The 13,870-nt window shown below is 49.1% G+C and overlaps 1 protein-coding gene across 3 annotated transcripts in view; it reads right to left on the reverse strand.

The window, feature by feature from the left end:
- The window catches only part of RXRG (retinoid X receptor gamma), a 39,319-nt gene that overhangs the window by 19,118 nt on the left and 6,331 nt on the right, over window positions 1–13,870 (reverse strand). The window contains exon 1 of one of the 3 annotated variants that reach the window (XM_075097003.1): window positions 2,712–2,775. The exons of the other annotated variants lie outside the window; for them this stretch is intronic. Within the exon in view, the coding sequence (XP_074953104.1) occupies window positions 2,712–2,760 (49 nt within the window). The 5' untranslated portion in view covers window positions 2,761–2,775. Of the gene's footprint in view, window positions 1–2,711; window positions 2,776–13,870 lie in introns of those variants that run through there. 3 annotated transcript variants of the gene reach the window in all.

Raw genomic sequence — 13,870 nt, forward strand, 5'->3', positions numbered from 1 at the left:
TTCCTTGCTCCTACAAGCCCAGGCTGTGAAGGCAAATCCATCTGCCTTAGTCTACATCTCCTGCTTTAGATGTGTGAGGGTGACTTATCTGAACACTTTCCCTGCTACTCTACAAACTCATCTGTAACTTCAGAGTCTGTCCTTTTCTCATCACAAATGATGTGCTTATTAGCAATTCGTGTATGTATGTACATTCTCAAATTCAATTATGTTATTCAGACATTTAAGATCAAAGTGACAGCTATACACACCATCAAAAACCTGTACCTTATTTCTAACCTGATTGCAGATAAAATTAAGTTAAAGCATATGTAACAGTTACTTGAACGGAAAAAAGAAGAAACCAAATGCTTGCTTTTTTTTTTTGCTGTTAACTCAAAATGAAGTCCAGAATTTCAAAGCTAAAGGAAATCTGAATACAATAAGAGCTAGACAAGCTGAACAGGAGCAGCCACATCACCTTCACTTTGTGCTCCAGCAACACAGTGCAAGAACAATGAATGCAACAAGCTTATAATCTGGTGTGGACACAGTCCTTTTCCACCATCCCGATGTACCCCTTCATGGTGACAGTGCAGGCGGGACAAGGAACAGTTTCATAGCTATTTTTAAATGATGGGGGCACAGCAAAGCCAATTAACATATTGCAGGCCTGCCAGAGATGCAGGTTGCCTGTATGGGCCTTGTGGTGAGGATCCCAAGGCACTGGGAAGCTGCCATGCCACCCCCCATCGAAGGTCACTGTGATCCATCCTGCTTCATCCTTCTCAAAGTCCAAGTGTCCTCCTCTCACACAGCTCATGGGCCCTGAAGTTGTCTGGCCAGAGCACCAATTACCTTCTCAAACAGCCAGAAATTCCTGGCTGTAGACCCAACAGCCCAGGCAGAGGCAGCCCCCACACCACCTGCAGGCCCCCAGACTCAAGCTGCCTTGGGAGCATGGAAGCCCTCCAGCTTTGAGGCGAGTATAGATGTGAGCAGTGACCTGCAGTTCTATAGCGTCCGGGGCGCACAGGACAGCCCAGAGCAACTATTTTAAAGCAGCCAAAACAAAACTTGACCAATGCTTTTGCATCTCTGTCAAAAGTTCATCTGCAGAAAACTGCTCTGTTTTTCTAAACCAAGTTAAAACCAGGTTAAAACACCAGTTAAATATACTTTTAAATGAAAGTTAATGTCCCAGTGTATTGAACTGCTGGCGGGCTGGAGACTAGTGCCTTTACTTTTATTAGTGGAGCCGAAACCGCTCTGCTCCTACCACCAATTTCCTCTCCTAGAAATCTTCCACAGGCTCTGCTGAGTGCTCTGACCCCTGTCTCTACAGGGATCTGTGCCTGGTTCCTATGAAGATCAGTTTGAATGTCACTTTTCTTTTGCTTCCTTGTAAATTTGTAATACTCAACAATTTAAACACAAATAACACTTCCATTGTTTCACTCTTATTGCAGCAATAGGAGAGAGTTTGGCTTGTCTTTGCTTGTTCCTTAAAAACACCAGTGAGCAACAGATTCTTCCAACAAGTAATCTCTTCTCTGCAGAAACTGCCTAAAAAAGGTATTTCGGAAAGTCAAGCACTTGTGAAACTTGGGGATAACTTGATGCAATACCAATGACTTTTCTGAAATTGAATAATTACCAAAGGTGAGCATCTGGTGCAAGAAGGAAGGAAAAAAACATACACATAGCGGGAACATTCCATGTGCAACCCAATGTCTGCACAAACATCTTCTCTAGCAGAGAAATAACAGATTGATGCATACAGCCTGAGGGCTTCCAGAGAGAGTCCTGGAGGCATTACCCACACTGAAGGGCCTGGAACAACTTGAGGAGTTTTCCAGAGACACTAAGACTTTGCACGTCCACAAGTGACAATGCACTTCTTTAACTTCCCTGGTGCTGCATCAATACTCTGCCAGCAGCCAACATGCGGGTGCTCCCAGCACCTTGCAGCCAAGCACGCCAACCTGCCCGCTCCCTGCCTCAGTTGGGGAGCACCCTACAGCTCCTCAGTCCGTTCCCCTTACACATTCCCCATGATAGGACAAGAGGAATAACTTCAGATAATAACAATGAGCGAGCCCCAGTAATTGCAAAGCCCACATCCCAGGAGCAGTTCTGGTTTCTGCAACTGGGGCTGGCTCACGGCTGGCATGCGCGGGGGTTTTGCAGCTCGCAGCCACACAGACACAGCCCTTTGCAGACCGCTGTCTCACTCTGCAGCCTCATTTGGCTAATCTGACACAGCTTCACACGATTATGGTGGTATCTGTGTCACAAGGGCAGGACACAGACACTGGGCAAGGAAAGATCCTTCTTCACATTTTCTTGGGGGTTGTTTTATGTTTTAAAAGTATTTTTTTCCTGCAACAACTTAATAAAAATGCAATCGGAAAGTCACTTATTTGTTTTGATCCTGTTCTTTCAATGAATAGATTGAGTCCATTACACACAAACACATACATGCATCTAAAATGCCATGTACTAACCTTCAGAGCAAAGAGTCGTGGTTTGGCTGTGCTGAAGTTCACAGCACATATAATCATAGGACAGCTTCAGTCATAAGCATAAGGCACCATAGGTTTCAGCCACGTAAAAGCTAAGTCAAACATGTTTTAAAATTACCTTTACCTGCCCCCCCTACTCCTACAGTGGGATCAGTTCTTCCACCTAACCCAGAAGGCACAGATTGCAAACACAAGTAAAATACTTACTGCCAAAACCCGCAGGAAACTTAATGAAGTGAGGATAATTCCCATACATGTTTACTCTTCAGTTCATCTCTTGCCTTTTTAAACACAACTGCCTCCTCTAACTTCAAAGCTGGCCGGAGCGTGGCGCAGCCCGCTGGGGTCGGGACATGGCTCTGCAGGAGCAGGGGCTCTCAGAGGGTGCCGAGGCAGCTGCCTCCTCCAGTGGCCTCATCCTCACTTCATGCCGGCAGCAGCTGCTCGCCAGGATGAGACATGCTCTTGTTCGCCGCTGCTCAAGGCTGGCTCCCGTGCTCAGCTGTCTCAGCTCCCTGCGAATTCACGGCAGACCGTCCGGGTAGCATAATCGCCCGGATAAGATGCCAATCAATGCATGACGGCTCTGGTATAGATCAGAAATTGGGAGGAGGGGGGAAGGTTAAGTTGTTTAGGGGAGGAGCATTGTGGGGAAGGAGGGGGGTGCTTTGCTTTTCCACCGGTGAAGATTCGATGCAGTTTATTAGTTATACTAGCCCCAGCCATGTGGAGGTGTTTTCCAGACAGGCAAAGAGCCAGCCCTCGCCCAGAGGGCGGGTGCCCTGAGGACAGACCGGCTGACAAACAGGGCAAGAGCACACATGCAACCATCCCAGCGCTTTGGGGCTAGGGCTCTGCAGCACAGCCGCTTTGGGGCTAGGGCCGTGCAGTACAGGCAGCTCCACACTCCCATCCTACACCAAGCCTTGCCTCGGCTGTGCTCATGGCATAAAATCCGGCCCCTGCGGATTGCAGTCTCCCCTAGGAAACACAGCCAGGGCTGAGGAGGACCAGGACCTTCCAGGGGATGGTGGAGCTGGAAGCTCAACTCCCCTCCCCAACCCCATCCAAAGGGGTCCAAAACCCACCCAAACCACCTTAAAGAAGGCATCATGAGCCAGTTGCTAAAGCTGTATGGGATGAGAAGAGGTGCGGACAGGACAGAGCCCGTGGGGCTCAATCCATGCCGCACAGAGTCAGTAAAGTGTTCACAGCCATGGCAGCAGAATGCAGTAGGCTTCACAGACAGTCCCATACACAAATACACAGCTTCACTTTAATGCCCACCCACCCTGACAATTAAGTACTGCAGGAAATAGGTAGAAATAAGCAGAAAAAAGCAGCCAGTTGCCAGACTGGGGCAAAGCCACAGGCAGGCTCCAGCACTGCCTCCTCTAGTGGCTGGTACTCTGGAGGAGGTGCAGTCCCAGTTCCCTGCCCAGCAAGCCCCCTACCCAACTGCTGCAATTGTGGGGAGAGGCAGGGATGCAGGCAATAGAACAGCCCACTGTTTCTGGTTTCTGATCTGGGTGACCTCGGATGAAGTCACCTCAAAGGAATGGAGGAGGGAGGAATTTTGCCCGAGGTTGTAAAACAAGCAGGGACCAAGGTCTGCACTGACTTACATGCATGTTGGAAGAGGAGGTGGGTTGCAACCCTGCACTAGCCATGTGGCAGAGAAAGGGGCCACAGGGCTAACAAGGGGCTCTGCCCTTCCAGTGAGACCACGAACCATCCCCACGTGCAGGATGGGAAGCATGGCATGCAAGCAGGGAGGCAAAAAGAGGTAAGAACAGCAGATTAGGATGTTTGGCATCCTTCAAAGGCCTGCTGGCCCCTGGCCCCTCCAGGTCACCCAAGGGCCCATGCTGCCCTTTGGCCCCTAAGCATGCTACAGGGGAAGGCATGCAGTATGCCAGCACAGAGCTGTTCACAGCATCCAGCTGTCCAGCTGCCGCTCAGGTGGATGCTGTCTGAGAGGCTGTCAGCCCCAAGGTATTGCATGTGCAGGAGAAGGAAAGGTTACCCTTGTTGGGTCTGTTTCTTGCTTCACTCTCAGACATTGCCATACCTATTTCTCTCTAGCCAGAGAGTTTAAGCAAGGGAAGGGTTTTTTTTTTCCCCCTTCCCTCATATTAATGATTTAAAAATTATTTTTAAAACGTGTTTTGGCTTCCTCCCATTTCTGCTCTGCTTCCATTTGTGAGCACCTGATAATGTGCAATATAAGGAGGATACCGTGCTATGGACACACAGCTCTTTATGGGTAGCAGGTACATCAGAGCAGCTCCAGGACTTTGAGCTTATCTGGGCACAGGAGCGTAACATTTGGGAGTGCATCTCCACTTAGCAGAATGAATGGGTATCCAGGCTGGTGTCAGGAGCAAGGGGGTTTGCAGGCAGTAGGATCAGTGTTCTGCATAGCCTGTTAGGTGTGGCCCAGGTATATATGCACTGGTTTTTCTCACTTATTAAAAAAAAAAAGAGAGAGAGAGAAATCAGCATTCAGAGTAGGTTCTACTGAGGCAAAATACAAACAGAAGAGATCGCTCTCATATTTTCTATCTGGCCATCTTTCACATCTCATTTGTTTTATTGCACAAACATAAATGGGACTGCAGAACTGTTTCAGAGGAGGAGAGGCAGCCTAGAGCATCATGCTTACACGCCCCACTCACAGGCCACAAGTTTTGAGCTCCAGGAAAGGGAGACCAGAGGGTCTGATAACCAGCATGACAGCATGACACAGCAGCATCTAACTGTGTGGTGCTATGTCCTGTCCCTCTCCCCGTTCAGCTGAGCTTGTGTCCTCCCCTGCCACCACCCCAGCATACAACAAGGACATCCCCAGCAAACATCCTCAGCAAGAGCCAGCCCTCCTCCAAGTGTCCACACCTACATCCAGGTGCAGGAACCATAGGCACAGCTCTTGTTTCAGTGGGTGCTGCCCCACACTCACCTACAGGTCCCTCCAAAACCCTCTCCACCCTGCACTAATCCAAGTGGCATCACTGGCAACCACAGGGATTTCTAACCCGTAGGCAAAGTTTGCTATTTCAGGATAACACTAGCTTTGCCTCCAGTGCTGTCCTTTAACAGCCACACTGAGGATCCTTGTTAGGGGCAGGAGGAAAAAGCCAGGCATGGGGCAGGGATGCCCCAAGGTCCTGCAAGCAGAGACCCAGAGTGCTGTGGGGAGCTGGCTGCAAGGTAGCTTTTTTCAATCTTCGGATAGAAAATCGGATTTCTCAGCAGAACAAGTTTTTATTCCTCTGTGATAAGACAGAAACATCTTTCAATCAAAACCATCAACAATCTGCTCCCAAAAGAATTGATTTTCATACACACCCCCTCAATAAGATCCAAGACTTCCACAGAAGAGGAGACTTCGTGCAGCCTCAGGCACAGCCTGCCAGAGGGATGCTTCTCTGATCTGGTGTCAGGGAAAGTTCTGGCATGATGGGAAGCCTGCCTGTCTAGCACCCACCCAGAGACCTTTCCCATCATCTGTCCATCTCCCCGCAGAGACACACCAGGACCATCTACTGCCAGTCCCCACCAGCACTCAGAATTGAGCCACTGTTTTGTGAGAAAAATCCACACTTGCACAACAGTTTTGCTTCCACCTGCTTGAGTTACACCTTGCCGCCATCTCAGCCTGGCTTGTCCCTTGCTCTCAGGCTGGATGAGAGGGCTGTGCCCCAACTGAGCAACTATGGGGCAGAGCAGGAGCAAAGCCAGCTGTATGGCCAGCTCAGCCCAGCCAGCACTGGGGCAGGGAGGTGTGAGCAACGAAGCAGCTTTGCGTTTTAAGCGCCATCCATGCTGAGATTTAGTAGTAGCATTAATTCTTACCGACCACATGGGATCTCAGCAGCTTTAATTCCATGCTAATGAAGTTTTAGTGGGGAATTATTTTTATTGATCTGCCCAGAGCAAAGAGTCTGATTTTAGTCCAGCTCTGCCAGCTCCCCCTTCCTCATCTCTCTTTTCTTTCTTCCAGCTTAGAAGAAAGGGGAGAGGGAAGACAAAACAGCTCTGAGCACCTTAAAAAGGCTGGCAGTCCCAAGGAGTAAGTGGATTACTTTATTGATTTTTAGCAGATCTGGGTTAGCAAGTGCTTAGTGCTGCAGAACACATACACACACTGAGCAACAACAAGGAAACCCCTCCAGGCCTTTTCCTCAGGCAAAGCAAGTGTCGGGTAATTCATTTAGGGGACCACCATGGGTTTCGGAATATGGAGAGGCTCTAGCCCCTGTACCCAAATCAGTCTATGACAGACTCCAGGAACCAGCTCAGTCTCTCCTAAGAAGTACTGCAGGACCATACAGAGGCAGCCCCTCAATTTCTACTAGAAACAGCGCAAAGTCACTCCTTCAAATTACTGAATGCTTTTTATTTCCCCTCCTTGTTTTGTAAAAGAAGAAGACATTATGACTGTTATTTTAGGAAGGAAACCCATTGCCATGGGACTCAGTGCTGCCAACTGCCATCCAGCAGCCACACGCTGAGGGGCATCAGTCACAGGGGGACTCCCAACAAAGCAGCACTGATTCAAGCCAACAGAGATACTAATGTTGTGTTTGGGTCTCTGACTCACTCACCTCCCCATTAGCTTTCCAAGCTAATTACTGAAGCTAATATTTCAGCAGTGTGTTGGAAGAGTATCTCAAAGACCTCCCAGCACTACTTCATCAAGGCTTTTGAGATGCTGGGCTCTGGAGCCAGACCCTAAACACGTGAAGGCCTAAAACGGAATAATCTTATCCCACCCTGCCCCAGAACAATGAAATCTAGAGATTAACTATGGTCCCTATACCCTGCACAATGGTTTGAACCAGAAAAACTCCAGACGTGACTGAGAATACCATCAGTTCCCCATCCCACCTCTGTTTAAAGGCAGAGGCATCCTATGGTTGTGCGTGTGGCAACAGTATCTGCAAATAAAAAGGCTGCAGCCCTCATAACCCTACAGCTGCAGAGGCATCTCCCTCCTGACACACTGCTTCAGAGCCACAAAGTCCCAGAGAAAACCCACTGCCCATGGGGTGCTGGTGTTAAAGCTGGGACGCCCTTCATATGGCTAGTGAGGTTCAACAGGGGCTACCAGGCTGAGTGTCCCAGGAACCAAAATGCCCATTCCCCTCCCTGCTTGTCTCCAAGGGAAGACACACGGACATGAGGTGACATGCTCAGGGCCAAACAGGAAGTCAGTGGTAGAGCAGGGACTAGAAATCGGGTTTCTCAAGGCTAGTCAGCAGACTGAACCAACCTCGCCTGTCTGCTGTACCAGTTGCCATCGGCCTGGGACAGGCAAAAGTCACCAAAAGCAATGTGTCCCCTATGATTCCTTGGAGACGGAGTGGAAGGGAGCTACTGCATCATCCCTTCCCCACCCAGCTTTGCCCTTTCACACTGCTGTCTCTTGTAACACAATAACCACAGACACCAAGGTAATAAAATTAGCCCCAGAGCCTCACCAGGCTAATGCAATTACCAGCAGCAGCATATTCAAACAGCAGCACCACAAACACACCCGCAGTAACACAGCCTCCCCTCTCCTTCTCCCCAGGCCTTCCCCATCTCTCTCTGAGCACCATGGCTGCCACCCGCCATGGGTCCCCTCCCCAGGGTCTGGAGGGCACAGGCCACGATCCCCAGTGCCGGGCTGCTCCAGGGAGGACACTGCCTACCTTGCAGAAAGCACCGTCCTGTGCAGCCAAGAGCAGGCTCTGAGCGCAGATAATTCTCAGTCTGTTAAAACCTTGGGAGACCTTCAATTACCAGTACCGTAATGAGGCCCTCAACACTAATCAGCGGTGTCACCGAATCCTCTTACGCCTGCCTAAGCACCTCCAGCAGCTTTGCTGATTGCGGGGCCCAGCTGCCCACTGCCCCCAGGGAATTACCTCCCAAGGCAGGCACCAGTGGCAGCACAAGCACATTTTGACAAAGACGCAGGTGAGACACTCCCAGGCAATGGTGCCAGATGACAGGGTGACAGAGACACCTGAGCAAGCTGTCTGCCCATCCCAGAGGGCACCTGGGACCAAGCCTGCACTGGCATGGGCAAATATTGCAAAATTACTAGAGGAGATATTTTAATGCTAATGTTCCCTATTTGAGATGCAAAGGGCAGGTTTACGTATGTCTATTTCTGAATATGTAGTGTCATCTACACCATCAAGCCAAGCTCATTCTTCAGGATGCTCCAAGAAACTTTTCAGCCCCTAACTGTGGACGGCAGGTGACCCCGTCTCACTCTGCTCCTCTGCGCTGGCACTCATTCACAGGGCGACAGGCAGCTCCCTCCACATATCCGTTCTGACTCACGCTTTCTGCTTCAACAATGCACTTTTTAATATCATGCGAGGAGCAAAAACAACAGGTCCACTATAATGCCGAGATATCCTGAGGCAGAAAATCCATTTGGAGCCCAGCTAGAGAGATGCAAGTCAATTAGACACTTTCTGGGGCGTCAAGCTGCCAACAATCCCGGCCTTTGTAACAGCAAAGAATTGCTGCCTATGTGCTTCCCAGCGACTCCCCCTTGCCAGAGCAGAAAGGTCAGCAGCGGTAGCGTCATGGAAAAGCATGCAACAAAGTATTCCTGGGAAGGTGGATCCCAAAAATTAGCTATTTGGACCCTCTGGAAAATATCTTTTTGTCAAAAGCATCCATTGCTTTGGGTTGGGTTCACAGCCCGTAATACAGGAGATTTGTGCTACACCAGATAGAGGTTTGGCCATGCATTGTATTGAGAAGCAACAGTTGGGTCAACAGAATGCTAGCTCAGGGTTTGGGAGCTCATGGCTCCCTGCTGGTTTTCAGGCAAGTCACTCAATCTTTTTAGCTTTGCTGGAATAAAGATCATAAAGACAAAAAAGGAACTGCAATATTGCAGCTGGGAGAGTCACACATTCCTCTGAACTTCAAGGTAAGCACCTGACTTTCCTTGTCAGTGGTGCAAGGCAGAAAACTGGGCTATAAAACCAGGATTCTAGGTTGGATGAGGACCAAATGAAGCCAGGATTTCTATGGGCAAGTGCTAAAGTCACTGAGATCCAAAGGCAGGTCTCTGACCAAAAGGTCCTCATGTCCAGAGGACATTTTGGTGGGAAATGGACGTTCAGCTCTTAAAAGTCCACTTTGACATGCCATTTGGTGTTCAGCAAGGGTCTTTCAATGGACAGGTGAAGAAAAGGTTCGCTTGATGCCTCCTTGATACCACCCTGCAAGCAAGCTTTCCAATCAGAGTGCCAGAGGACCTACAGGTTCTCACTTAAATGCAAGGCCCTCTTTAACCCTGCTGTACACATGATGTAAAGCTGAGATTTCCACAAAATGCCTGAAAACAGCTAGGTTACCTTCCTTCAAAGAAAACTACACCCTGAAGACCAAGATTTCCTCAGTTCCTGAAGAAAAGTTCTCAGAGAAACCTTAGAAGACACAGCCCATGCAATTGCCTGCAATTTTGCCATTTTCCCACAACAACCATTTCTCAGAGGAAATATTTCAACAGAAGATGGTTCCTTGACCAGGTTAACCCTGCATTATTGCTTGTAGGGACAGGGACTCTAAAAAAACAAAACAAAACAAAACAAAACAAAACAAAACAAAACAAAACAAAACAAAACAAAACCACAAACCATCCCAGTAACAACCTACAGATTTCAAGGCTTCTCTGACTACCCAGAAACAAACTACCTAAGTGAAACTCTGTTCCCTCGCCTATCTCTGCAGAACTCCTGGAAAACTTTCAAAAAGCCTTTTTTTTTTCCTGGATTCCACTCCGTTCTTCATTCTCTTTTGCTGGCAAACCTGGATTTTTGTGAGCAGACTATGTTCCCCTCCTTGGCAAGGGCCTGAGCTGGGTGGCACACCGCTGATGGGGGACAGCCCAGCCACAAAAGGTGTCTGCTGGACCTTGCATTTGTTGATGGCCACCAGAGCTCAGCACAGGGTGGGGAAGGTCTTTTTGCAGAACTGCCCTGCACAAGGCCACAATGGGCTCCCACCTGCATCCCCCACGGCAGATGCCACAGCCTCCTGTGCAGCTGGGGGCTTTGCTTGCTACTTTCACTTTGTGCATCCCCATGTTAATGTTTTTACATTTCCTCCTGCTTCAGCAAGTGCAAAACTCCAGAGACAACCTGTCAATCTCCATCACATCTGGCTGCCTCATATGGTCTATTTATACCAGACAGGCAAACGTGGATATCTTGGAGTTCAAGGTAACAGTGGTTATTTCTGCTCTGACTAGCTCCTTTCTCAGGGGAAGCAGACTTGGAGGCATCCAAAAGGAACAGCTTCACATCTGGGGCTAGCACCAGTACCTTCATGGCCGAAGGCACAGTAGCCAGCACCAGCCATAGCCCGCTCCGGTCCCCGCCACAGCAGCCAGGCCCCAAAAGCCCATAAAGTTGATATCTATCCTAAGCCACCTCATCACAGGCCCCTCCTGCAATGGGAGAGGGGAGATGAGCATGTACCTTTGGATTTCTAACCCATGTTCTCTCCAAGCAAGCAAGGCCACAGCTTCAAGCTTGCTCATGCTGGGTTGCTCCACTGAGCACTGCCTGGATCAGGTGCAAGCATCTGACTGCACACTGTCACATTAATGCCATAGCAAGGGCTCCAGCTTTTACTGAATCACTTCCCTCTCTCCTGTGCTTTTATGTATACAATACGATTTACTCCCTGGCAGCCAGTGTATCTGATCCAGGATAAAGCTTGCCTTATCAAGATGGCCCATTACTATCATTTAAAAGGATCTGAAGAAGGAGAAGGCATTTACACCAGATTAGCACTTCGCGTCACATGGCCACAGAGCTTTTGATCTGGACCAAAGGTGCAAAAGCTACATCTACCATATTGCCAAGGCGCAGCTTCAGTCAGCACTTTTCAGGCAGCCATCTTCATAGGTTAGTCCTTGCTCCAGTCAACGAGACATTTTCTATAAGCCATGGTGGGATGGTGGGGCTGCTGCCCCTTTCATAGGATGCTTGCAGCTCCTCAGGAGCCTGGCAGCTCACCTGGATCCCACCTCCACTTCACTTCTGCAGATGCCACTGGCTCCTTAACACTTTTCTAGTAGATTTCAGCCTGTCCCCTGAGAGCAGGGAAGGAAATCAAATACCACTAAAACCCAAGTGTATCTGCATGAAAGGCGGAGAGGCAGGTTTCTCAATGCTTTGCTGTATCCTCTAATGCACAAAGATCTCATCTGTCTCTGTAATGACATGATCTTCTCGGGGATGGCTCTCCTTTCAAGCAAGTCTTGGAACAATTTCCCATTGCTCCAAATACTCTGTTCCAGCCACCCTGGCCTAGCATTATTAGCACAGCAAACCTGCATGCTGCAAGCCCCCAGCTCACCCCTATAATGCCTCTGAGACACCAGGGGAAAAATCACATACCAAAACCCCCCCCGAAACAATAAACTAGACCACATCTTTGCCCAGAGTCACACCCTGTTTAATGCTATGCTGCCGAGACATGCCTATGCAGCCTCTCCACAAATACTGGATCCAGAGACACATTCATTTTACAATCATCTCTTTATAGATCCAACCAACAACAGTTCAAGACTGCCAGCCTGGTCTGTTTGACATTCAGGAGATTGAGCCATCTCTTTGCCTTGCCCAGACAGATACATACATCCCTCATCTGTTCTAGCAGCTGTCCTTCCCCTGGGACTCACCTTCCAGTGGCAGCCAAAGGGAGAAAAACACAACATGAAACTCAGCCAAAATGTTCGCCCATGAGATTGGTTCCTCTCAATGTTTCCCTGCAGAAACAGTTAAAAACCCTTCATCTCCCTGTGCAGCTGAGGGGCAGGTAAGGAACCAGCTACAGTGAGCATCCCTTTCTTCATCAGTGCCCTCCATTGCCTTTCAAACATATTCACTTCTCAAAAGCCACACAGTCCCCTATACCAAATGGAAAATCCACTGCTATTTAAAGCCATGGGAGCATGACAAAATCCCCTGTGCCCTAAAGAAAGGAACAGCCCTGGATCAAGACAAGCACAGACCACAGAACACAGAGCCAAGACAGCACAGCAGCGAGGAGCAAGCACATGAAGAATTTGCAGGGATGTGGAATGACATTTGCTGGCACTGTCAAATATCTGCTCTCTGTCCCCCAACCTCTTGCCAGTAAAAAGAGAGAGAAAGAAGTGAGCACCTGCCCACAGCCACATGTTTTGGCCCTGTCCTTTCAAGCCTCTGAGCAGAAGGATCAGCTCTGCATAGCAGAAGCAGAGAAAGGACCTGGGATGATACGGGCAGAGCAATACACACTTGAGTACTGGCACTGTGCTGAGGTGCAGACTTAAGTCAGCTTATTAAAGCAAGCCTTCAGAGATCCCAGAGCAGCTTCTCCAACACATCTGTCTTCTCTGCTAGCCAGACATATCCTACTTGCAAAATCTGCAGCCCAGTCCCTTTTCGGGTCTGAATCTTTCCAGAGCAGCAGCACAGCCCTAAAGGCTAATCTATACCAGCAAATTCACCAGCCCCACAGCATGGGCTCAGGGACTGTCCTGCTGGTTGTAAACACAGTCCCTGGTGCTTTCCATCAGGTAGTTCCCAAGCACAGTCTGGGAGTCAGCACAGGCCAAGGGTTGTTCCCACTGGGAATTTTTTGACATTTAAAAGCCAAGCCATAACCACAAAAAATCAGTCTCCCCTGGCTCATTTCATTAGTGAGGCTTTTAAATCATACCTATCCACTAAATACTGCAGCCCTGGAGCCTAAAATCCAGGGCAGCAAAGACCCACAATTTCTGGGATGCTTGAAGTGTATCCCAGAAATTGTGCAAGACACACCCCTCAGTGCCCCAAGTACTTCTCTGAATCCCCCTGGGCACCAGTGCCAGGTAGGAAGCTTTCCGGGAAGACGGCTCCCCCAAGACATGAGCTACTTCAAGGTCCCACAAGCACAGCAGACCCAGGAGACACATTTACATGCCGTGCTTTGGCACACATAACCTCTAATCTAGGATCACACAGCAGAAAGGAGTATTGATGAACCCTTGGTCAGGTGAAATGGAAGAGCTAGAAGAGTCAAGGGCCTCAGCTGCCTGCAATGTACACAGCTCTCTCACAAACAAAACCCATCCCATTTGCAATACCCGTGAGCTTCCCCAGTGCCTCTTTCTGGCTCTGTAAACAAGCTATTGGTGCAGGCTGGCTCCCAGGACCCCGAGCAAGCAGACACAAAAGCACCATCTCTGTCAGTGCTCTCCACCTCTCCTGGTCCTCTAGGAAGATGCATCTTTCTATGCATTCCCAACAACTCCAGGCAAGAATCTCCCAAAACCTCCCCAACATCTGTAACACTTCTTGGAGAACAGCCCT

Source organism: Phalacrocorax aristotelis, chromosome 6 (assembly GCF_949628215.1).
Source record: "Phalacrocorax aristotelis chromosome 6, bGulAri2.1, whole genome shotgun sequence".
Taxonomy (NCBI): Eukaryota; Metazoa; Chordata; class Aves; order Suliformes; family Phalacrocoracidae; genus Phalacrocorax; species Phalacrocorax aristotelis.